The sequence below is a fragment of the Astatotilapia calliptera genome, chromosome 22 (assembly GCF_900246225.1).
Source record: "Astatotilapia calliptera chromosome 22, fAstCal1.2, whole genome shotgun sequence".
NCBI classification, from domain to species: Eukaryota; Metazoa; Chordata; class Actinopteri; order Cichliformes; family Cichlidae; genus Astatotilapia; species Astatotilapia calliptera.
This window is the reverse complement of record NC_039322.1, coordinates 33,888,004-33,913,713: the sequence shown is the minus strand read 5'-3', so window position 1 is coordinate 33,913,713 and position 25,710 is coordinate 33,888,004. Positions and strand designations below refer to the sequence as shown.

The following is a 25,710-nucleotide window of genomic DNA, read 5'->3' as shown; positions in this document are numbered from 1 at the left end:
CAAGGAGCCCACAGTAGTGAACCACCACCAGCAGCCTGAACCGTGGGTACAAGGCAGGACGGTGCTGTTCACTCCAGCTGTGGATTGACAGACACCTTGTTGTAAATGAGTTACGGCTGCCGTCCAATCAGCTTGAAGCATTCTGGCCTTTCTCAGAGGTCAGAGGACAACCGCCACTCACTCACTGTTTGCTGTTGTTTGGATGATCCTCTGTAAACCCTAAAGATGATTTTGTGGGAAACCTGAAGACCTGGCCTGAGGGGGGAGTATGACCTGCTCACCGTTACCATCGTCTGCCCGTTCTAAACGTGCTGACATGTGTGGTAAAATTTGTAAATTATGATTATCTGTGTCTGTGTGTTGGCCCTGCGACATGTCCCGGGTGGACCCCGCCTCTCGCCCTATGACAGCTGGGATAGGCTCCAGCGCCCCCCGCGACCCTGAAAAGGATCAGCGGACGCAAATGGATGGATATCTGTCAAAAACATAGATAAATTTAACAACCACGGTGCAGGTGCTTTGATACGGCGCCGTGTGTTCATCTGCTGAAGGACGAGCCATTAATCAGAGTCATCTCTTCTGTTCACAATGTTGTCATAGCAAAAGGCAACATATTACAGGTGTGTGTGTGTGTGTGTGTGTGTGTGTGTGTGTGTGTGTGTGTGTGTGTGTGTGTGAAAATATGAAGGCTAAATCCACCATAGATTTTTTTTCTTTTTAACAAATGTTTTCAAAATATGGGCGTAATTTAAAAATCGACCCTTTATGCCTGTATTGTGTTAGTTTGTCGTGGTCTACAACAGTTGATGGACTCTTCAGTCTACATCCTTTTTCTTTAGTTTTCCCAGAGTTAACGTCACAGATGCAAGAGCGCCATCTGGTGGAGCTCAACAGCTCCATGAACACGATTCAGTGCAAACGATAAAGCTGCTGCATCGCTGACACGCTGGATAGAAGCAGTGCACCTCATCAGTCTGGATTCCAGATTGGAGACAACTAATCTTTTTCTTTCCTCCACAGCCTCAACTACACACGATAAGATGATGATCAAATGAATGTTTCACTGAAACTGAGATATACTGACTCCTACATATCGATAAATGACTGCTGTTCCTTTGTGATGCGTTGTCATCAAACTAATTAAAACTGTTTTGAATGAATAATCACAGTCGATGTTATCAGAGTTTTAAACTGTAGTTACATAGAAAGGGCATAACACACACAAGAGTGGAAGCATATACACCACGGGAACGTCCAGAGAAGAACAAAAGCAAAAGTCCTGTAGCAACATGGAAGTGTCGAGTACAGAGGGATTCACCAAAATCTGTATCTAAGGTTGCTGGACCATATTCTTGTACTTTGAATGAGCAGAGCAACCTGGGCTCTCATTACACCTGCAGCAACTTTCTCTTTTTCAATGGAATAATCATAATCATAATAATAAATCAACTTTTTGATGATGTTCTTTGTCCAGCACCTGTATATTAGAGTCCTCCCTCTGTCGTGTTCGAGGGCTTCGGAGGTTCTGCTGATGGTTTCAGACGTCATTTCCAAATGATCCGAGTCATCGTGGTTGTTGTAAACCAGGCACGGCTGCAGGAGCTGAACCGCCGACTACAGACTATACACAATAGCTTCAGCTTGCAGAACTCGCTCCATCCATACATCAGTATTAAAATATCAAATATGTAAGGGACTATTTTCAGTCCTGTCCTGGTGATTTTAGGAATTGTTGAAGGACCAGGACGAACAAGCGTGCTGACAAAAGTTTCTACTTTATTATGATCATAAATGGTCGCCACATTACAAAGTTATGAAAAGTTGGTGATGCTGTTAAAACCAACTCTACAGCTCACAAAGAAGAAACACGAGTAAACAGGATAAAATCAGAGTTTAAAGCAGCTGTTCAGAGTTGGTGTCTTTCAGCCCCCGTCTACAACAAGCCCTGTCTCTTCAGATCCTCGTAGGTCTTCTTGTTGACCACGTTTCCACTGGAGTCCTCGTACTCTTCCTGAAAAGCACATCAGCAAAAGCAATTAGCAGCTACACCACAACAAAACACAAATGTCTGCTGAGTGTTGGTACCTCTGTGTCTGGCTGCCACCGCTCTGATGCTTTCTGGGACTTGAGCTTTGCCCACACTACAGTGACATAAAACACATAAATACATTAACATCTGAACACGAGCTGCATTCAGAATCTGCTCCAATCAACTCACAGGACACAGCATCCTCGATCTGCGTGACGTTGGCAAAGTGAGCGGTGTTGGGGATTCCCAGGCAGCGCATCCCGTGAGCGTGTCTCCACTCCTTTAAACAAACATGGAAGTTCATCAACCTTTAAACGCCCCCACAGTCACTGCCAACCACGAGAAAACAACAACAGCAACATACTGCAAAGTGCCTCTGGAAGGCCTTGGGTCCTCTGTAAGTGTAGTTTCCACAGATCTCACAGTTGTAGTTGATGTTCAGCCCGTGCAGTTTATAGAGCCAGTATGGAATTGGCTGCAGGAGTGACAAACACACACGGTTACTGCGGGTGATCAGGTAGACAACAATGAAACATGTTATTTAAAAGTAGCCGTGACATTAAAGTGAGAGCGTGTCCTCTGAGGGATCTATCAGCGTCACGTAACAGCAGCGCAGGCTGCGTGTGGATCGACACGACTCGCGTTAACACATGCAGATTTCACACATGTGTGTTACTGAGGCCGTAACGGTTACTCTGTGCAGGTGTGTCTGCAGCTTTACCTTGCCGTCCCAGCCCAGTGGCAGGTTCTTGGGGTTGTAGATGATCTCGTTGTCTTCGTCTTCGCTCTCGCTTTCACTGACCTGCTCTTCCTCCTCCTCCTCACGCTCCTCTCCGGTCCTGGCCTGCTTCCTTTGCACGTTCTCATGAGTGAGCTGCCTTTGCTCCTGTAGCCACATACGCAACATATCAACATGTGGTTTCCTCACGAAGCCGGCTCGAAACACGAGCTCCAACAGCAGCATTAACACATCCAGACTCACCCCAAGGATCTCCACGTACTCGTATACTTGAGCTTCCAGGAAGGCGATTTCCTTGTTCCGCTCTGTGTCTCTGTTGGAGTGACGTAGGAAAGCATTAAGAACTACATACCGAACACTTTGATGAGACGTTATGAGGACGTGACATTCGAGGGACAGTTTTACACTCTTACTTTTTAGGTCCCTTTGCTTTGGGGTTCTTGGCAAACAGTGAAGGATCCAGTGATTCCAGGGACTTGCCTTTGGTGCTGAAGAGCCTCTGAGCTCTCTCCTCCAGGGTCCTGAACACAGACACATTCAACCATTAACTGCTGGCTACCAGCTGCCAGAACACCGACGTCCTTTTGACTCTGTTACAAGGCCCCAACTAGACTTTTGTACTGTGCCGTTTTAAACATGTCTCAACAAACACACTTGGCAAACACTAAAGACAGTTTCTGTCAGCTGCTTTGTTTTCCAGGTGCACAGCAGGCAAAACGTCCGACTGACCCACAGAGAGACGGCTTCAAACCAGCCGACAGGTGGGGTCAGCAGCTCTCTGCAGCTCTTTGTCATCCTCCTTGTCCACAGAGGTCACCACTCGATGGCTCTGCATATTTCATTTGGGTTTTTTGAACACCGGATGCTCTTTGTGGTCTCAAACTGGGCTCTCACTATACTAAGGACGCGCGGCGTGAGGTTATCTGTAGTTCACAGATGATTCCCTGTCCCCACAGAGCTGGTTTTCCAGTAATATTCTGCTTGGAATATGAAAACAATCAGCCTTTAATGCTGTAGAAAGTGAGTTATTACGCTGCTCCTGTCATGTTTCTAGAAGCTTACCCTCCACATTTCAGTCCCAAAGCCATGAGTGCTGACTTCAACCTGTCCAGACCCAAAGAGGCCAACTCCTACAGCAAAGAGGGAAACGGAGAGTAAAACAAATATGAAACCATTATTTATGCAAAACACTTTGACTTCAGTCACATGTCAACGAGGATTGATTTTACCTCCCAAGAGGAGAAAGCAGAGAGGTCCAGATGAGCACCTGCATGTGTCAAAGCACTACTCGTCTCTTTCTACAAATAATCACACGCAAGAAGTCAGAGAGGTTCCCAAAACCTAACCATCATCTCTCACTGGTCCCAGCAGAAGAACTTACAGGCCAGCCTGGAAAGGTCCCATTCTCCCATTTCTTCTCAAACTCTGACAGCACTTTGCCATAAAGGTCGTTCTGGTCGAGCAGCGGCTTGACCCGGTCTGTGTAGTCCTGCAGGTACTCCAGCAGCATCTCCAGATACCTGCAGAGCACGAGGCATTTAAACGTGTGCACTTCTGCATGCAACACTGACGTGTGACTGAGGAAGCAGATTCTTTACAGTTATGCTTCCAAGCTGACGTCTTGAATAAGCAGCATGGACTTACTTTTTGTATTCAGCATTTTTCCTGTCCTTGGGAATGTCGAACAGCTGGTCAAATGAAGACAGGTAGGTGATGTACTCCAGCTTCTGTACAGACACAGGGCACAGACAGCAGTCAGACACATCCTGGCTCGGAGGCTTATTCTTTATTAATGAGAATAAACGGCTACTTCAGGATCACAACCTCAGCTCCCTTTAAGTTGATGTACTTCAGGTAGCAGTCGTGCAGATCGAGGTATCGGCCGTATCCCTCCTCATCGGTGAAGTCCACCATATCTGCCATAAACACAAGTCATTCAGGCACTTTAAGCCTGGGTATGAAGGTCACAGATGTTACTTACAATAACTGTTAAGTGTAGTTATGCAACTGCAGAGCAGACGTGGGGGAACTCAACACAATAAAGTGTGTTTGGTAACCAAAGGCAGCCAGTGCTTTGCCTAAATGAGCCTTTTCATGAATGAAGAAAGAGTGTTGATGCTTTCATGGGGCAGCTAATCCAGCTGTGAGATGGTAACAACACCTACAGCCTGTCTGACACGTTCTCAAACACGAGGCTCTCTGTTAGTGGCGATTCGCAGCAGAACTGATTAGCATAAGCAGATGATCGGTGCTTTGCATGCTTCTTTTCCAGTGAGCTCCGGCATCGATCACATTTCCTAATTTGACCCAAGAACAAAAGTAGCCAGAAAAACGTCTCCCTACAAACGTTACTGCTGCTCAACACTTACGACTACTAAACCGCCAGGTTTGGTAGTCGTGAAGCCAACTAATGGGTTCAAACCATTTAATAATATCATATTTGTGACGTTTACAAAGTGCTCTTCTGCACTTCAATGCTGCACAAATACTACAAGCTATTGTGCTTTTCCATGACACAGGTCTACTGTGCAGGTCTACGAACAGCCCAGCTTGTTTTCAACTCTATTTAACTTCCTACATTTGATCGATTGTTATCCAGTCAACTAAGCCAAGAACAATAAAAAGGCTGCTGACAGTCTGCTGCTACATGCTGACCACGTCCTGTTTATCTGGGAGAAAAAGGACACGGTCAGTATTCACATCTGCAAACATCTGATTATTAATCCTAATTTTGACCTTGGACCACGTCCTGATTGTTCCTCAGCTGTTACAAAATGAAATCAAACTTGTTGGCTGCTGTGTGGGTCTGTATAATTGAAAGTGTATTGGTATAAATGTGTGATGAATGTCATTCATTCATTCAGGCTCATTCAGAGGGAGCCTTCACCAACAGGATGGACACCAAACGGCACAAATTTCCTACAATTAGAACTAAAAGAGAAACTGTCAGTGATCAGCTGCTCTGATCGTCTTAGATCGCTGTGTTTTTATTTCAACTGCAGATTTCAAACACACGTGTGCAAAAACAATCTAACAACACTGATCTGATTCTCACACTTCAGTAATCGTTCTTCACACAAAGTGATGCTTAATGCAGTGTAGCTACTTTCTATGAGTTTCCTCATTAGATCCCATTTTTGTTGTTGCAACAAATGAAAAAGTCAGGAAGCATTTGCTCCTCTAGCTGCTGTTCTGTGGGATTTGCATGTCGTGCAAACGTGTTCTTGACTCAGGACAAGCACGTGTTGTTTGAACTCACTCTGAGCCTCCTCGCTGGGGTTATCTCTGGCCTTCATCAGCTCCTCGAACTCTGCAGACATGGGGATGGAAATCTGCAGGAAGGACAACAGAAATCAGTTTCAAAGACCTGATGTACGCTTTCAGTTGACATTTTGGAATCAAAAGAATAAATACTTCATTGGGATGCTTTCGGTGGAACTCCTTTATCTGTTTGAGTCGGTTGTAGAACTCTGCAAACTCATTTGGTCCTGAGATGGCTGCAAGTTCGTCTCTCCTCATTCTGTCAGACAAATAATCCAGGAACACGAGAAGAACAAGAGGAAGTCATCAGGACAGCTGGTTTTTCTGAAGCAGCAGTCATGCATTCACCCCTGGACTTTTCAAGAGCCAATGGAGGTGCACAGGAGAGGCATGCTGACCAAGCTCTAAACCATCTTTACTCAGACAGTGGTCTATTACAAAGTGTGTGTACTGTCCTACTGCACTCGTGTGAGAACAGTGTAACTGTGCAGTCTTCACAGAGTGTGAGTCCTTTTGTCCTGTAGCCTCTATAAGCGCTTCTCCTCATATTATCCAGAGTTCATATTCAAAAGCAGCTTAAGTGGAAGATTATCCTGATGGGCCATATTACAGGACGTCTTGCTTTTGTGTTCAGCCAATCAGGCATCAGACATAAGCTGCCACATGATTTCTGCCTTCTTTTGTTAAGTAAAACTGTTTCTCTTCAGTAGACAGACCGAATCTTTGAATGATGTAATCATCTACGTGCTGTAACAGCAGTGTGGTGAGCATCGCATTTAACACAATTCAGCCACTGTTGCTGACAGTGAAGCTACACAAATGTCAGTAAACACATCCACCAACTACCTGACTGACAGGATGCAGTATATGAGGCTGACCAGGGCTCTGTCTGAATTGGTGATGTGCAGTACAGCAGCTGTGCTGTCTCCATGTTGGCCTGCATTTGTATAGCGCTTTTCTAGTCCCTAAGGACCCCAAAGCGCTTTACACTACATTCAGTCATTCACCCATTCACACACACATTCACACACTGGTGATGAAGCTACATTGTAGCGACAGCTGCCCTGGGGCGCACTGACAGAGGCGAGGCTGCCGGACACTGGCGCCACCGGGCCCTCTGACCACCACCAGTAGGCAAACATGGGGTTAGTATCTTGCCCAAGGATATTTGTCATGCAACCAGGAGGCAGCCTGGGATCGAACCACCGACCTTCTGATTAGTGGCTGACCTGCTCTGCCACCTGAGCTACAGCCACCCCAATGTTCACCATGTGCACCTCAGACATCCACCCACAAAAATACTCTGAACATCCTGCAGTGGTTGGATGTATTAGTAATGAGCAGAAGCAGAGGATTCTGTAGCCTTCAGAATGTGAACAAGACCAGAGCGATAGTGACCGACTTCAGAGGGAAGAGAAAGGCTACACGACCCACGTCCTCGGAGAGGATCTTGATGCGGTCGAGGAAAAAAGGACCCGTTAGGGCTTTGGAGTTGACGTCAACAGGCTGACGTTACAACAGGCTGAAGTGGAAGACCGACAGGGGGCGTGGACTAGGGCTGCCACGATTAGTCGACTAGTCACGATTACGTCGACTATCAAAATAACCGTTTGTGGCAGCCCTAGCATGTACAAGAAGAGTGAGCATATATAAACAATGCAGGCTCAGATGCTTCAGTGTGAGGCGATTATCTCACTCAGTTGTTGCAAGCACATCACTTTTCTTTGGCGTGCTGGGGAAGCAGCATCGTGACACAGACTGAACAGACCGATTAGGAATGCTGGCTCTGTGGTCGGCTACAAACTGGACACCTGATGCTGGAGAGGTCGTGAACACACCGTTATCCACCATGAACAATCCCGACCACCCTCTGAAAAACTTAATCTTATCTTAATCTATCTAACTTAGGCGTGAAGCGTAGCTTTGAGCTTCTTGTGCTGCTGGTTCAGTGAATTTTGGTCAGAGTGCCGAAACCTGCAGCTTCAGAATCTGTGAGCTGTCTGCTTTTAGCCCCGACGGCGTGTCTGTGTGCGTGCCGTCACGTGAACGATCAACGCTCTGTGTTTACGTCTTTGGTGGGATCCATGTATCTGCTCTCATTTTGTGTTTTAGCTGTTTGGTGGTTGTTTAAATAGTTTTGTGAGCTTTAAGCTGAGGTTCTGGCGTTTCAGATAAAATACATTTATATTTAAAAATCGATTCAGGATTTACTGAATCGATATCACTTTATACAAGCTAAAATCGATTTGAATTGGGAAATCAATTTTTTAAACCCAGGACCTAGCAAAAACAATTTGAGGTGTTATGTGCCTTCATGGAAATATGCCTTTGACACAGTTTGCTACTCCGATTCGTTATCAGACTTCAAATAACCAAAATATCTCCAGAATATTTCCTTGGACCCGTCTTTTCCAACAGTGTCCTCGTCTTGTGAGCCCTGGGCATGTCCTTTCAGGTGCCTTGTTCAGTAATGCTACAGCTCACGTTTTTCTTCACAATTTGGTGTCATTTGGTCTTCTATCCTGCTCACACGCCCAACATACTGCTATGCCCAGCTGTAGTAGTATTATCACCTAGCTGTTTCTGAGTGATTTGCTACTAGACTGGTGAATAAACCCGCGTGTGTGTGGACCCCAAGTTAGAGAACAACAACAATGTCACAGTAGAGCAGACGATAGTCTAGCAGATTCACATCATTTCCAGAAGTGGTGAGATTGGAGCTGACGTTAACCATCTCCTGTCATGTGCCACATGTAAGAAACGTTACGTCCTCATCCTGACTGTCACAAGATTTTTCAGGCTTCTCGTGTGAATACACCTTTAGTTGGTCTACTTTTCAAGTAACTGCTCAAAAGTTTGTTTCTTTACTTCTGTAACCGCACAAAGGTCCAGCCAACATATCTATATTTGAGTGGAAATGACTGTTCGCTAAGAAAACACTCACCCATCTTTGTCTTCATACAGGTCTCTGAGATTTGCGCTCACTTCCATATACCTCTGCAAGAAGAAGCGCAGACACCTTTTTACCAGCGTTGACCATTAACAGTGAAAAGCTGCTAATTATCAAAAGTGATTCTTTGTCTCCAATGTGCGTCTCTGAAGTCAGGTTTTAACCATTTATATTTTACACCTAGTTTTAATGACCTCTGACGCACTTGGGGGCAGATTTTTGGGGTGTCATTTCGTTGTGACACCGCTTCATTCAGTACATCTGATTACGTTCTTTATCTGACCTCTTTTCCCGTGATTAGTGTAAGAAAATGCATCAAATCCGCTAATAAATAGTGCTTTGCACGTTTACAAAATTGTAACCTGGGTTTTATGAAAGGTTAGTTATTCGTTGAATTGCCAGCAAATACTATTAGCCAGGTAGTGAGAACAGTTTTAAATGAGTCCAAACTCTTACTCACATCCAACATCGCTCTTGTTCGATGGTCAGAATTGATTTGTTCACGCAGCTGAAATGAGAGTTGGAAAAAACACACGGACAAATGTTAATTTCAGCGTTTCTGGGATTCACGACCAAGCGTAGCAATGCTAAAGCTAGCCTTAAGTAGCACCACTTACCGTCGACTTCTTGTGTAACATTTCTTTAGTTTTAGCATCCATTAGCCTCTCTTTCTCTTCGTGATAGCGACGCTGTTGTTCTAATATAGTTTCCATTGTCCGCAAAAATGTAGAACGTTTACTGGAGACGAAGTAAGGTTTCTAATGGGGTAGAATACAAATGAACGAAAGCGGCAATACCCGCCGTATCTGGTACGTTTGTTTTCAATGGCGCATGTCGCCGAGCTAACGGCCCGCACTCTATTAGCCGTATGAGAAACATGAACCCGTGGAAGGGTTCCGCAGTGGTCATGTCCGTCTACAATACTTCTATATTTTTTTTATCTGAAGCCTTTCGACAGTTAATAATAACATTGGTTCCAGTTTATTTTTAGACAATTACCGTGAAATCCTTTGACACAAATTGTTGAAAGTAATGGTTTCGTTTAAATTTTGACCGTTTTAGCTAGATGAGTTGATGGGCATAACAGCAATTCCTTTCAAGAGGATCCCTGGTGTTTACATTACTGAAATGTAGAAACTGCTTCTGAAAAGTACTCTTTTTCAACGTGACGGGTTGGCACCACACCGTGCACGGTCTGTGCCGCGTGCTCGGTGTTCTCTTTGCACTTCCTTTGTAGTCTACACTACCATCAAAGCCTGCCATAACACACAACGCACCCTCGCGGAGGCGCGCGCACGAAGGCAGTCTGGAGCCGTCAAGCGTCGGATTGGTTAAAGAGAAAAAGACCGGAAGTGTGAACTCTACGTCTTAACATAAAATACGTCCATTCATCCATCTTCTTCGGAGGGCTTGTTTTTTCAATCAGTTGCTTGATTCAATAAAAAAAATAATCTGAACTAGGTTGCATTATAGACTGACATGTTTGTATATTCCTTGTGATTTTTTCGGCAATTTTCACTGGTATCAAAATAAAATCCAAATTTAAAAATGTAATGGTTTGAAATAACATGTTACACAGTATGATCAGGGAAGATAAAGCAAATAGGCTAACGAGTGCAAAACTATTCTATGAGTATTGATATTGGGTGAAAGGACATTACAAGCCTCAGGTCTACTCGTGCACACGTGAAAAATTACAGAGATTAAACAGATCGCCAGTGTAATTTTTTTAACCTCATTTGGAATAAGTTAAAGTGTATTGCATCATATGAATATTGTTTTTTATAGGCAGTCTTCAGGGGAAATAAGCCACAGGCTTTTATTTTGACAGATCACACCGGAAACCCTGCTCGTCACGGTCGCTAACGTGACAGTCGCGGTTCCACCACATTCTCGAGCAGTCAGTCAAAGCAGCGGACAGTAAAAAGAAGCGGACGAGCAGCGTTGCGGATTTACAGAATAAACAGTGGAGCTCATAACACATACGTCCAGCCAGCTTATAAAGGTGAGCTGCTCGTATTCTTCTGTAATGGAGTCCACTCTATGAAGACAACGAAGATTTATTGGGTTATTTTGTGGGGAAGGGGGCGGGGGTGGTGGTGGTGGGGGGCATCCATTCTGTCTTTTGTGCTGGAGCAGATTTGGCAGCGGTCACTGAGGTCCGCTGCTGTAGAGGAGAGATGTCGGACAAGTGTGTCCTTCAGCTTTATCTTCTTCGGCGCGTATAAAGATTGCGAGGCTGTCTTGCTGTTAACTCTTCACACAGCCAACAAAACAGGCGATCCGGGCCGCGGGAGCTCGCTGGCCCCTCATCTACAGCTCTGTGAGCTGTTTGATGTGGACTAAAGAGGGTTCCCCCGAACGTGGTCTAAAATCTGAGCAGATTTAAACCCGTTTCTCATTAAACGACTGTGTGTATACCATACGAGACCTTTAGAGTCATAGGCAGATGCACATTAATTCGGCATATATCCATGCACCTAACTGAACTTACTAAAATGTAAACTATAATAATCGTTGGCCCAGTCGTCACTCAACCGTTAACAGCGAAATAGCCTTGCTAGGAATCCGAGCCAAAAGTGGGAATTCCCTCTTTACAGAGTCGGGTACAGGAAAGGTTCAGCCGGAGAGAAAACCCAAACTCGTAACTGTTTAATGAGCCGTTAGCCTCAGACAAAAGAACAGAATGAATCCACGGGACTGTGAGTGCCCTGCTGGGTGGGATCTATGTGTAGACTCGCTCAGTGACCGGTTGAGCTGTTGTGACAGTTTGGGAAAGAAAACATCCTCCGAAAGCCCAACACGAACCACCGGTATGTCTCCAACTTTTGGTTTCAGTATGTTTGTCCTCACCTGACAGCTGGAAACACGCAGATGTGTACAGAGCTGTTAGCAGCTCACCCTGAGGTCTGAAACGATGTCCTTCTGTGTCACTCTAACCCCACCAAAAACTGGAGTGAGGTATCAGCTCTCCACCACAGTTAACTGCACAGTCTTCATGCTGCAGCTGTTTGTCAGATGTCAAAGGTGGAGTGAGCTAACCAAAGCCACTGTCATGTACACCGCCCGTCTGTCCTTACTGACTGTGATTCTATATTCACGTGAGCAGCAAAAATGCCCTCACAGCCATTCGTCTGTGTCATGCATTTTTCATTGCACACCAGGGAATGTAAATAGAGGCATTCACCTTGAGCTCCTCTCTCACATACACAATAATGGGGACAATTGATTTAGCGAGGCTGACCTTGTAGGTGTCTTTTTCTGAGACTCGTAGGTTGTGACTGACAAACGTTCAGCCTGGCTGAATGTCAGAATGAACCACACCAGAGCTCGGTGTTTAACTAATGACATCTGCGGGTGTATCTTTGGATGAGGACATAGGATAACGCTGCTTGTTTTTATTATCATTCAGCAGTCCAACGGCAGCAGGTTGTTGTCAGTAGGCTGTCTCCTCCTTTATCGGACAGAGAATCACGGCTGTTTTTAGAGTTCTGCAAAAGGACCTTTTTCTGATCCAGCATGACTGATGTGGGTTCAGTGCACAGATAAGGTAAACAACGTTGGATGAACTTGAGTGGGGCAGTCTTCCTGCACACAGATTTGTTTTGGGTTTTTTTAAACAAACCTTTGATTATTTCTTCACACTCCTGTTCTTGGTGAACTCCGTTGTCTTCCTTCCTTATTCTGGCCCACTTGTCAACCAGTAGGCATTTGACCCATGCATATATCATCCTCCTTTGGATTTTGGAGGGCTACACAGGAGCGTGTTTGCAGTGGGTGAAAACCCCGTTCCGCCTGCTATCTAAATGAAAGCGTGTAGGCAGACGGGCACATTTACAGGACCCTAAATTAGTTTGAAGTGTGTAACAACAGCCCTATGACATGTATACAGTTCAATGATCAATAAGTTACCAGTATGACAATGTTACGATCACACAAACATATTTTCCATAATGTTATTTAAGGTGATGTTTTTCCTTCTTTGATCTGCTACCCAGAAAATACGTCGTTGGCTCGGTGACCTCAACTCCTTGTTGATGATTGCGAGGTGGAAAATCTCTGAGGCTTTGACTTGTTGTAGTTGTGCTCAGCGGCTCAGCAATCTGATGAATTTCTGTTGTCCACAGTTTAACTTTCAAACCCAAAGTATCTCCCTTCATTCCATTCATGGATTCACTGCACAGTGCCTTATAGGGTGGCTGAAGCCACAAACCTAAACTACCAGTTAATTCTTTGATACTTCTCAAGTCTGAATGAAAACAGATGTGCAGATGGAATAATGCTGGATTAAGACACCTCAGATTGAAAAAAATCAGCTTGATTGGATCATCATCGGCTCCTTATGAGCTTCAGAGAAATGACTGCATATCAGACCGTGAGGCCTCCCCTTAAACTTCCCAATATGTCTGCATGCTTGTGTGTGGTGGCAGTGACTACATGGCAGCATGAGTTTGTGATTCCCTTGAAGCACATATCCAAATACCAGTGGCTGTGAGCATGACCTGGACATTTTGAAACCTCCAAACTGTGAGAACATTGCTGTGTGAACAAGCTTACGAAATGTGTGCTGTTTCATAAAATGTTACACTGCACTTGTACGGCAGAGTCGTGGAGGCAACTGTCAGGATACGGGGGACAAGGACAGCCACGAATGTCCAGCTTACTGGGTTTTGCTCAGCAATATGCGAAAGATCAACTGGCTGAACTGGGACACAGAATTAACAGCCTGCACAGAGGAAGGTGTTTGACCACAGCACAGGTGAAGGCTCCCCCATGCCCCCCATGAGTACTAGTGCCAAGAAACGGAAAGGCCCACAAGCAAAACTCGAGGACCTGCAGCCACTACTTGGAACGTTGTTGCAGCGCAGCAAAGCTGTTGGTTTCTCAGAGTGACATCGTTGTACCATAAATCGGCTCGGATCCCTTCTTCAGCTGCACTGTGAGAAATGCACAGATGCTGTTTGTGTGACTGATGCTATCGACACAGCATCCTGAGTTCGTAATTACAGCTTTAAATATGCCCATGAAGTTTTGAAAAGCCAGCCCTGACTGTTGTGAAACAGGCGTGTAACCCACAGCACAGATTTTCTAACACACCCTGCAAACAGGGTGTTGAGCATGAGCTGGAAGCTGGAGAAGCCTGCAGTCGAAGCAGATCCCAGGTTGAACTGTGGTTTTGTGATTCATACAGGATTCCCAGAAACTGGAGTGTGTCCTGATGAACATGTGACTGCTGTGTGAAAGCAGAAATCAGGTGTCCTTTAAAGTGCAGGACAGACTGTTCGACTTACTATTTGCAGTTTTACTGTTTACCATTTCAAAATGTGTACTTCTCACTGACTCTATAAAAAAACAGCCATTTGAAGCTTGACTGTTGGGATATTGCCTTCAGCATGCAAATCAACAACAAACACTTACCTTTTCAAGAAGAACTAAAAAGATGTGTGCACATAAAACGGTGTCAGGGAAGGCAGCTGAAAGAGTTTTACGTGACACGTTAAAGAGGCGTTCGACTGGATGATCAAGGCTCAGACGTATGAGAGTGAAAATCCCTCTGAAAGGGCGACAGCTTCTTTGCAGGAAAGGCGTCAGATTATTGAACAGAGACATGAAAATAGTAAAAGATGGAAGACGTGTGTAGTGTCTTTGTCTGTGTCAGAAAGTTCTCATCCATCTGTCTCTTGTTCAGTTCGGACCTAAGCTCTCTTTGTCACGTGCCGCTTTATCTTCTGCTGCGTCTTCTCCTTGCTCATTTCCATCCTCCTCCTCTCCCATACCTCCTCCTTCCTTCACTCGCATACCTGCCACGCCTCCATGTTCATCCTTGTCTCCACACTTGTCCCCCTGCACCTCTGTGTGGTTGCAGACGTCCTCGTTTCCTGTGAGGCTCGTTTTACTCGTCTTTTTCACTCCCACACAAGACAAAACCAAACATAATTAATAGCAACGGGTGACGCAGCTTGTGTTGTCATAAATAATAGGTAAATGAAACTGTAAATTTGTTTTTGGTCGATTATTTTTTGGTTACAACAAAGCTTCTTGGAAATAAATCTTATGTTGTTGTTTAAATGGAGCCACGTTTGTAAGGAAAATGCATCTGTGGGTTGAGCAGCAGAGGTGAGGATGTGACGAAAGGCCATGAAAATCCTGCCAAATCTTCTCTGTCGGTGCCAAACAGCTTATTGTGCTATTGACTCGTGTTCACTGTTGTTTATTAGGTTGGGTAATTGACGTCTGAAGAAATCAGACGGGGCCTAAGCAGCATGTGGAACAGTCCCCACAGCCTGGCGCCTCCTCATGCTGGTCACCAGCTTGGTCACACACTGCTGTGGGATCCCACAGCAGTGTGTGACCAAGCTGTATTTAAAACTGTGTTTCTCAGATGACCGACCTGCAGTGAAGGTTGAGTAAACCTCTTCAGGTGTGCTCGTTACGTGCCGTTAAAGCCTGTGTGCATGTGCAACCATCCCACAGCGTCGCCATGTCCAGTGAGGTGCAGCCGAGGCCGGACGACAGCCCCAACACCAGTGGGGGGAGTTCGGACGCCGAGCAGAGGGAGGCGGCTCCTCCGGAGCAGCCGGGCCCCGAGCAACGGGACCAGGCCCAGCCCAAAAAGAAGGAGGCCAAAATCTCCAGTAAGACCGCTGCCAAGCTCTCCACCAGTGCCAAGAGGTAAAGCTCAGTGCGCTCACTCTGTTTTGCGTTGTGCACTCTGCTGGGTGTGCGCCCGTTTAGCTTCTTGAGTAGTCGTCTGTCACTCACTTGTTCTCTGTGGTACTGCTGTTTAAATTGCTGCTTTGGTTTTGCAGTCAAAAGCCAGCATCAGCGCTGCACTGTAACCTTCTGTTAATGAGGTTACAGCAGCCACTGTGAAATAAACACTAAACACGAGATGCAACATTAGGACACTCATTAGATAACTGGTTAAATAAAAAGTAGGCGAGTTATGAAATGATGAAAGTACCGCCTGCTTGTATCTAATACATCTTTGTTGTTAAATCGAGTAGTAACAGGAAAAAACACATACTGGTGTTCTAATACTGATAATGGTGGCGTTTGGCACCTGTAAAGCAGCTGTGCTGAGCTTCTCTAAGCATGACAATACAAATGTTCTACGGTGTTATTGGATATGGAGTAGGGCTGGGCGATATAAACGGTATAAATTTGGCCAACGATAGAGATTTTGACTATACCACTCTATCGCGACCGCGCATGTTGATGATGTCATCAAGCGGCGCCTGTTTTGGTCGAAAGAATCGCAGCAGCTACAACCATTATCATCTGCAAATTATGCCGACAGTCACAGCAAAGAGATGAAGCACTTTTGAAATATGGGGAAAGCCAAAAACTGCGCTTCCTCCACTTCCGTAACATTGATTGATTAATGCTGAATTCTCTCGCAGCTGCTCTGTTCCCATGTTGTTGCAGTATATTAATAACTAACCTCGTATTGTGGATGAATGATCTCAGTTGTTCTCCTGACTGACGTTTGGCCCGTGTATAGCATCCTGCTATGCGACTGCATTTGTCCCTGACCACCAGAATCCCTCACGTTAACTTTTATCGAGTGGAAAAAAAATTGGCGTTCATCCTCCAGCTTCACTGTGCTAATGTTATGCTAACATAGCTGTGTCGCTAGCAATCACGTAGCACAACATTATATAGCAGGTAGTCCAACTTCAGTAACCCTACAAACGTCACTGCTGTTTAGTTTTCTGTCTTCATTTATGTTGGAAGTGATAGCAGAGCTGTACGTTTGAATGTTTCAGAAATCTCTCAGTCAGAACATGCTATATAATGTTTAGGTGGAAACTAGCGAGCTAACTTCCTGTTAACTTTTAACTCCGTTAAATTTAATAACTTCTGTTTTCATGGATATAAAACTTAATTGTTACACCTGGTAAAGCAGCAACGCTGATGATTTAATTAAAGATGAAAGAATTTAGACGTTTTTAACTCTCAGTGTTCGTTTGACTTTGGGACCTGAAGTAGACGGAGTTTTGGACCCAGATTACTCTGAAGCTCCTCACTACGGCAGCGTAATGCTCTGACGATCCATCAAGCAGTGCGGCTTACCAAAGTTGTACTAAAACATTTTTAACAGATTTCTGCCAAAATCAGTTCGAGGTCAGTAAGCACAACCAGAATTCATACATAAGGCACACTCTCGATTTTTGAGAAAATTAAAGGATTTTAAGTCCTTATAGTGTGGAAAATACGTTATACAGAAGAAAAGAATATATCACGATATATATCGTTACCGCACGTGCTTCAAATTATATCGCGATATGCAGCTGTCTTTAAGCCTCCAGGTCCCAAGGACAGAGTTGGTGTAGTGTCTGTTTGCACCCGTGGTGCTGCTGCCTGTCCTGCTGCCAGGCAGCAATGTCTTTCTGAATCAAACACAGGATTTTCATTTATAAGAGCTTGCAGGTTTCCCCAAACTGATAAACAGTGCATTTGCATCATGACTGAATCTAGCAGCACTGACTAACTGTGAGCTGCGGGATCAGTTTCATGATCTTTAATATGCAAATTGTCGTGACCACTGATCAATGGCCATGAGTCCCATTCACAGAGAGCTGGGGAATGGCTGCAATCACAGCATTGTACGATGGTGACAGATGCACCCTTAGGCCCCTCCTCCATTCAGAGGTGGGCTTTCCCTTTTTCACATACGTGGTGGTGTTCCAGGGTAGAATAACAGAGCTCTCTTTGCCACTTCTTCAAAGTATTAAGACGCAGTTCCAAAGGCAAACCCACTTGTCTGGTGCTGAGAGCGGTGCTGTTGCTGAGGTTGGGGTCATCCTGTAATCTCTTACAAACTACCTCCAGTGTTTTAGTGACTGGAACACAAGTGAAGAGAGATGTGACATCGTATGAGACCGTGGTTTCATCTGCCTCACCTTCTCTTCAAAACCCAAGCTGTTCTGGATGTGGTGTTCAGAGCTGCCTACCAATGGGCTTGAGCTGGTTTGAGTCAAGCAATCCATTAATGTGAAAAGGGATCATCTCTGAGTCAAGGATGGTCCAAGGATGCAACTAAGGGTGCATTTACAATGCTGTGATCTTAGCCTTGGCCATTGATGGTCATTGGTACATCGTATTGCATATTAATGATCACGAAACGGAGCTCACAGCTGATTGTTACAGAGGGGTGCTCGTGTTGGTCATTACACAGATGTTATAAGGTTGTAAACCTGCAGTCAGCTGAGACTGAAGAAGCCACCTGGATGATGATGAAACGTTTCTCAGCTTCCTGGGATTTTCTTACCTGAAAGATTCAAGTTTTGTTTTTATTTACATTCATTAATTTTGTGTGTAAACAGCTGATTATGAAGGGCTGATGTTAGCTGATTAATACACCACAGCACGTCATCGCCACAATCCCTGGTTAACTAATTAATCATTGATGATTGGTTATTAATGCTGAATACAGTATCACTTAATGTATTATCACTTACCACTAGTAAATGGCCTGTATTTGTATAGCGCCTTACTAGTCCCTAAGGACCCCAAAGCGCTTTACATATCCAGTCATCCACCCATTCACACACACATCCACACACTGGTGATGGCAGCTACATTGTAGCCACAGCCGCCCTGGGGCGCACTGACAGAGGCGAGGCTGCCGGACACTGGCGCCACCGGGCCCTCTGACCACCACCAGTCACTAGTGTCATTAACATAGTTAATATCAGCACTATTGTACATACTGATATACAGTGGGGCAAAAAAGTATTTAGTCAGCCACCGATTGTGCAAGTTCCCCCACCTAAAATGATGACAGAGGTCAGTAATTTGCACCAGAGGTACACTTCAACTGTGAGAGACAGAATGTGAAAAAAAAATCCATGAATCCACATGGTAGGATTTGTAAAGAATTTATTGGTAAATCAGGGTGGAAAATAAGTATTTGGTCAATAACAAAAATACAACTCAATACTTTGTAACATAACCTTTGTTGGCAATAACAGAGGTCAAACGTTTACTATAGGTCTTTACCAGGTTTGCACACACAGTAGCTGGTATTTTGGCCCATTCCTCCATGCAGATCTTCTCGAGAGCAGTGATGTTTTGGGGCTGTCGCCGAGCAACACGGACTTTCAACTCCCGCCACAGATTTTCTATGGGGTTGAGGTCTGGAGACTGGCTAGGCCACTCCAGGACTTTCAAATGCTTCTTACGGAGCCACTCCTTTGTTGCCCGGGCGGTGTGTTTTGGATCATTGTCATGTTGGAAGACCTCGTTTCATCTTCAAAGTTCTCACTGATGGAAGGAGGTTTTGGCTCAAAATCTCACGATACATGGCCCCATTCATTCTGTCCTTAACACGGATCAGTCGTCCTGTCCCCTTGGCAGAAAAACAGCCCCATAGCATGATGTTTCCACCCCCATGCTTCACAGTAGGTATGGTGTTCTTGGGATGCAACTCAGTATTCTTCTTCCTCCAAACACGACGAGTTGAGTTTATACCAAAAAGTTCTACTTTGGTTTCATCTGACCACATGACATTCTCCCAATCCTCTGCTGTATCATCCATGTGCTCTCTGGCAAACTTCAGACGGGCCTGGACATGCACTGGCTTCAGCAGCGGAACACGTCTGGCACTGCGGGATTTGATTCCCTGCCGTTGTAGTGTGTTACTGATGGTGACCTTTGTTACTTTGGTCCCAGCTCTCTGCAGGTCATTCACCAGGTCCCCCCGTGTGGTTCTGGGATCTTTGCTCACCGTTCTCATGATCATTTTGACCCCACGGGATGAGATCTTGCGTGGAGCCCCAGATCGAGGGAGATTATCAGTGGTCTTGTATGTCTTCCATTTTCTGATGATTGCTCCCACAGTTGATTTTTTCACACCAAGCTGCTTGCCTATTGTAGATTCACTCTTCCCAGTCTGGTGCAGGTCTACAATACTTTTCCTGGTGTCCTTCGAAAGCTCTTTGGTCTTGGCCATGGCGGAGTTTGGAGTCTGACTGTTTGAGGCTGTGGACAGGTGTCTTTTATACAGATGATGAGTTCAAACAGGTACCATTCATACAGGTAACGAGTGGGGGACAGAAAAGCTTCTTACAGAAGACGTTACAGGTCTGTGAGAGCCAGAGATTTTCCATGTTTGAGGTGACCAAATACTTATTTTCCACCCTGATTTACGAATAAATTCTTTACAAATCCTACCATGTGGATTCATGGATTTTTTTTTCACATTCTGTCTCTCACAGTTGAAGTGTACCTCTGGTGCAAATTACTGACCTCTGTCATCATTTTAGGTGGGGGAACTTGCACAATCGGTGGCTGACTAAATACTTTTTTGCCCCACTGTACATTGTTGCTCATGTCTGTGCCTCGTTTGTTGTGTGTCTGTTTATTCCACTGACCTCTTGAAGGGAACGAGGAATTTTCCTCAGCATTAATAAAATTCTTATCTTAATTGTTTAACAGCAGGAAGCTGTTTAGAGGCCAACAAGCAAAAAATAAATCAACAAACTGGAAAAAGTCCTCATTATGTCACATGTTGCTCTGTTACTCACCAGTTCATGGCAGGTTGAAACTGGGTATACTGGTGTGCTGACACTGGTTGTCTGGCCAGCAGCAGAGAGCTGCTCCTATGTTGATGCCAGAGCTGCTGAGAAAGTGCTTGTTGTTCTCCACACCGTCACTTATCGGCAGCTGTGCTGTTGATGAACGACATGCAGGAAGTGCAAGAACAGCTTTACCTAAATAAAGGCGTTATTCTACTACTCTTAATTATATTATCTGGGAGCTGCTTAATTAGTGTCAGATCCAGTCTGCAGCAGCTCCAAACAGCCATCATCGTGTTCCTGTCCCGCATGGGCACACACAGGTGGGCTGAAAACACTGAGAGTCAGGTGGAGACCAGAGATGGACCACTTTGAAGTTCATTGGCTGGTTGTGATTTTCCTTCTTAGTACAAATACTGTAAACCTTTATTTCATGGAAGTCAGATGTAATCACTCTTTAGGTCTTCATTTTTACTCAAAACTGCAGCAGTTTAGAGCACACACACACACACACACACACACGTGCACGCACACGTGCACACACGCACACACACACACACGTGCACACACACACACGCACACACACACACACACACACACACGTGCACACACACACACACGCATGCACACACGCACACACACACACACGTGCACGCACGCACACACACACGTGCACACACACACACACGCACACACACACACACACGTGCACGCACGCACACACACACACACACACACACACACACACACACGTGCACACACACACACACGCACACGTGCACGCACGCACACACACGTGCACACACGCACGCACACACGTGCACACACACACGTGCACGCAGTAGTTGAGGAACATTGGCACGTACAGGTAACTTTATCTACACATGAGGCTGGTTGCAGCGTGGCAGTGCTGCGTGTTCACTGTGTCATGTAGGACTGCTGTGTTCCTGCTGTTATGCTGGAGCTCTTTAATCCAGCTGATAGTTGTAATTTACTTTAATATAACTTGTTATTTAATGAATATTTAATGAAATAGAATTTACATTTGGATTTAATAAAACAAACAGGAAAACACAAGAACAGATTATTATTTTTTATTAAGATGAAAAAATCCATTTATCGACATACAAATGTATTTATTTTATAGAAAAAAATGTTGAATCATTTCTCAGAGAAGAACACCCAAATCTTACATTTGGGAAAAATGTGTTTCTTACTTGCCTAATAAATAATAAAATCATTTTTAGTTATTAACATGTTTTTTCCCTAAAATGTTCTAATATAATCTGATAAATGAGTTTCTCACGGTCTGTGAAGTAAGTCTCAAAATGACAGCGATGCCAAAGACATGCTGCACAGCAGCGTTACAGCTGTGTACTGTGGCTGTCTCACACTGCTTTGTGTGTTTGAAGTGTCTTTTAATAAAAGCACAAGGAGTGCAGTGAAGTCGCTGCTGAGGCTCATACTTTCTTTCAGCAAAGATTTGGTTTGATGTGTGTGTGGACACTCTGTGTGGACTATGTGTGTCCACACAGAGTGTCCACACAGTGTGGACACTCCGTGTGGACTATGTGTGTCCACACAGAGTGTCCACACTGTGTGGACACTCTGTGTGGAGCTGGGAAAGAGCCATCTGAGAGAAATGTTTATAGTTCATATCAGGGTTCGGTTACATCAGTCAGCTGCTTAAATCTGTTATCCCCCCCCCGCGTGCTTTCTAAAGTGGGCTCTTTATTTCAGCTGTTGTGAGGCGAGACAATGACTGGGACTGTAACGTGTAGAGGACAGCACTTAATCACAGCCTTTGTGCACACAGTTTGCAGTGCGTGCACTCTGCTTTAAAGAGCCCAAACATCAGACTGTCTGCGCCCCTTCCAGCAGAGTCGTTGTCGTTTCGAGCCTGGACCGTGTCTGTTGGGGTCGTGTGCGGTACGACTGTTTGAGTGTCCGTGAACATTTTCAGCAGTCGTTGTGTTTTTGGGAGTTAGCAGCCCAAACATTAGCACGTGTGCTGCAGGCTGCTCCTCTTGGACTGTGTGTGTCAGGATAACTTGATGTGGCTCTAACTCTAATCCAAGCACACGGCTGACTTGGCCTGGTATTATTCTCGCTGTCATTGGCCTGTTTGCTGGCTGTCAGAGCACGGACAGGACTTTTATCGACTTTATGACATATTTCTACTGAGGAAGCTCATCCATGATGATTATCTTCACCACGTGAGTCATGTTAGTTTTTGTTTTGTATGAAATACATTTTCACATCTTGTTGTATCTGTTACATCAAAAGCCGTCCACGTGCTGTATTCACACTTTGAAAATCATAATGCATATATGACAAATGCTTCATCGTGCAGCATTTCATCAATGGGAGTGTGTGGATTTGCTCGTGCGTGCACTGGATATTATATCTATATTATTATATGAAATGAGGTCAGTCATAGCAGACGCTGCATCAGATACATACAGAGAGGACCTCTCGTCCACAGTGGGGGCCGTGCCATAAAAATAAGGACCTCGAGGGTAACCACTTAAGGTTTATTTGACTGGTAGCTTTTGTAATAAATCATCAGGTGCTGCACATGCAAAGCTGCTTGTATACGTCATAGACTGATCCACATACATGCAGAGTGTAACAGTGTATTCATGCACTGTGGAGCCTCGTGCACACGCATGAAGAACTGGGACTATAATCAGAGGCGCCTTTCCTTTCAGGTTCATCTCACTGCTCTCACTAACAGGTTCCCAGCTGCACTAGGGCTGCTCGATTATGGCAAAAATGATAATCACGATTATTTTCACTGAAATTGAGATCACGATTATTTGACGATATTTATTTAACCCTTTAAGACCTACCATAGAACCAAGTCCACCAGAGCTTATATTATTTTTTTACATGCTGTAGTGCCATTTGTGGGAGCATTTCAAGTTGCTATACATCAATACAACTGTTATAGCCCATATTTTAATAATATGTATGCATTAAGTCCATAGTAATTACATAAATTGCAAAAAAGTGCAATAAACTACAAAAAAAATTGAAAATTGCTTTTGTTTTGTTTACATATATTTCTACTTGGAGAAATTTAAGAGGTTTATCCCTCAAAACTTTAAATACAATAAAGTTGCAAAAAATAGTTTCCCACCACAGGAAATTTATTTTGAGTGTCTTCATAGTTTTATTTTGGAGATACAGCAATTTTTATATACTGCAGGAAAAACGAAAAAACAATCCTATGATGCAAATTTGCAAAGAAAACAGCAGGTGCATCATTTCACTGTGGGAAGTGTTACGAACAGCTGACAGGAACGGCAAAGCCTGTTTCTGGAGTATTATGTTTTTGTTCCTGCAAGCGCTTTTTATGCAGTTTTTGCAAAGCTATATGTGGAAGGAAACCGTGACCGAGGACAAGCTGATGGCATCAGATGTAAGTACAACTCCTCCGGTTTCATATGCAAAACAAATTATTGCGCTAGCTTACACGGTTCAGGTTCTACAGGGATTTAAAAATAGTTACACAACACGGAGCGTGCTGCTCTGACCGGCTTTAAAGGGTTAACAATGACTTTAAAAAAATAATATAACATAGTGTGCAACACCACTGAAGTTTTTTTTTTTTTAAACTCTCTTTTCAACCAACGGCAGTCACTCTCCAAATAACTTCTGCTTAGCTTTCCGAGCTTCCCTCGGGTCCTCTTAATCAGCGGTCTCCAACCTTTTTTGCGCCACGGACGGTTTATGCCCGACAATATTTTCACGGACCGGCCTTTAAGGTGTCGCGGATAAATGAGGGAGGGGCTAATAATCGGCTCAGTCATTTTTAATGATCGTTGAAAGCCCAGATCGTAATCGTGATTAAAATTCGATTAATTGAGCAGCCCTAAGCTGCACTAGTCAAATTTTGGCACCTCAGAAAATCCTGAAGCTGTTTCACGACTCAAGTGTGGAGGTTGTGTTACCGGCTCCTGCTCCTCGTGTTTCCTCCCCATCTGAGCTCAGTTTCACAGCAAACCTGCAGCCTGTGAAGTACACCCTGATCCACAATGAATGTTTTTAATGATGAAGTGTAAGAAGCATAATTAACTTCTTTGCACGTCTGTTCTCTTTAGGTTTTTATTCTGTAGTCAGAGTTTTCTTTCCATGTTTCCTAAAGCCTGAAAAAGAAAAGTAGCAACAGTTTTGGTCGAGTTTCTTTCTTTATGTGCACGAGACCATTAGACAAAGTGAACCTTGTTGTATGGCCATCCTCCCACTCAGCAGTAGTAGCTTTTAACTGCCTTTTTTCCCCACAATTTTCCTTTTATTCAATGGAAACAAGAGATAGAGGATAGAAACTCAGACACAGGGAATTGGACTGATGTGCACTGAAGCTGTAATGTATCCATCAGACAACAAGCAAGTGCTTTGCTGCTGTCAGTCAGTTTTCAATGTTTCTAAAAGAGCTTTTACTGCTGGATGTTTCTCAAGTGTTTAGACGGGATACTCCTCAGCTGTTGGTTTTTGTCAATTTGATGTAATCCTACCTGCAAATGTAAGATTGTAAAGAAAACGTAATGCAATCTGCACTACAGCAGAGCACAACTCCCTGGGAATACTTGCCTGTGTAGATTTTATTTTGATAGTTAAATGAATGTTTAGATAAAAGGAGAATCACATGTCTTTGGCCTTAATAAGAGCAGCACTGCAGCTGCAGATTCCTCCGTCATCCAGGAGTTTTTCACAGGTGTGTTGAGGCTGCAGCATGAATCCTTGGTTGGTGTCATTTCAAATCCATTAGTGATGACAAGCTGTTCTGGCCCAGATGCACCAAAGCAGACCCAGAGCATCTAATGTCCTGATAGTGGGTGCAGCCTTTCAGCAGCCTCGTCGTTACCAAACTGCAGATGGAGCGCGCTGCTTTGTCTCGGCAGGCGCTCATGATGTCTAAGACTAAGACTCTTGGCTGACTTGATGTTGTTGATGTTCGTTTGTCTGCTGAGAACAAACCAAATGGATTTGATTTGTTGAGTATGATGAGTGACGATGGTTTGATCCTAGTTTATACATCAGTGTGTGTGTGTGTGTGTGTGTGTGTGTGTGTGTGTGTTAGATAAGTGACTCACACCAGGTGAATGATGCTAGCAGTAAAAGGTGCTTTGAGTGGTCAGTTGAGATGTTGAGCAGCATCTATCTAAGAGTCCAGTAACTCCTCAGTGTCACACGGTGGGCTGGT

At 44.5% G+C, this 25,710-nt stretch overlaps 2 protein-coding genes across 2 annotated transcripts in view; one reads left to right on the top strand and one right to left on the bottom strand.

Annotated features, from left to right (window-relative positions):
* Window positions 1-1,756: 1,756 nt before the first annotated feature.
* Window positions 1,757-10,230, bottom strand: sf3a3 (splicing factor 3a, subunit 3). Its single transcript, XM_026156484.1, has 17 exons — window positions 9,597-10,230; window positions 9,440-9,487; window positions 8,974-9,026; window positions 6,183-6,288; window positions 6,028-6,100; window positions 4,593-4,684; window positions 4,413-4,495; window positions 4,150-4,288; window positions 3,998-4,066; window positions 3,831-3,898; window positions 3,182-3,289; window positions 3,012-3,081; window positions 2,751-2,915; window positions 2,394-2,504; window positions 2,219-2,309; window positions 2,086-2,141; window positions 1,757-2,011 (listed from the first exon to the last, which is right to left on the bottom strand). Exons 1-17 carry the CDS (start codon window positions 9,690-9,692, stop codon window positions 1,934-1,936), a joined length of 1,506 nt encoding a protein of 501 aa, XP_026012269.1. The 5' UTR covers window positions 9,693-10,230; the 3' UTR covers window positions 1,757-1,933.
* Window positions 10,231-10,842: 612 nt separating this feature from the next.
* Window positions 10,843-25,710, top strand: part of LOC113014189 (ubiquitin-conjugating enzyme E2 E2-like) — a 74,046-nt gene continuing 59,178 nt past the window's right edge. The window contains exons 1-2 of the mRNA XM_026155555.1: window positions 10,843-10,984; window positions 15,454-15,651. Of these exons, the coding sequence (XP_026011340.1) occupies window positions 15,461-15,651 (191 nt within the window). The 5' untranslated portion in view covers window positions 10,843-10,984; window positions 15,454-15,460. The remainder of the gene's footprint in view (window positions 10,985-15,453; window positions 15,652-25,710) is intronic.

Excerpts from the sequence above, each read along its gene's own strand:
- sf3a3 (XM_026156484.1), bottom strand. The coding sequence starts at position 9,692 with ATGGAAACTATATTAGAACAACAGCGTCGCTATCACGAAGAGAAAGAG. Across the intron at positions 9,488-9,596 it reads TGTTACACAAGAAGTCGACG|CTGCGTGAACAAATCAATTC; the intron begins GTAAGTGGTGCT and ends CTCTCATTTCAG. Across the intron at positions 2,012-2,085 it reads GGTGGCAGCCAGACACAGAG|GAAGAGTACGAGGACTCCAG; the intron begins GTACCAACACTC and ends TGTGCTTTTCAG.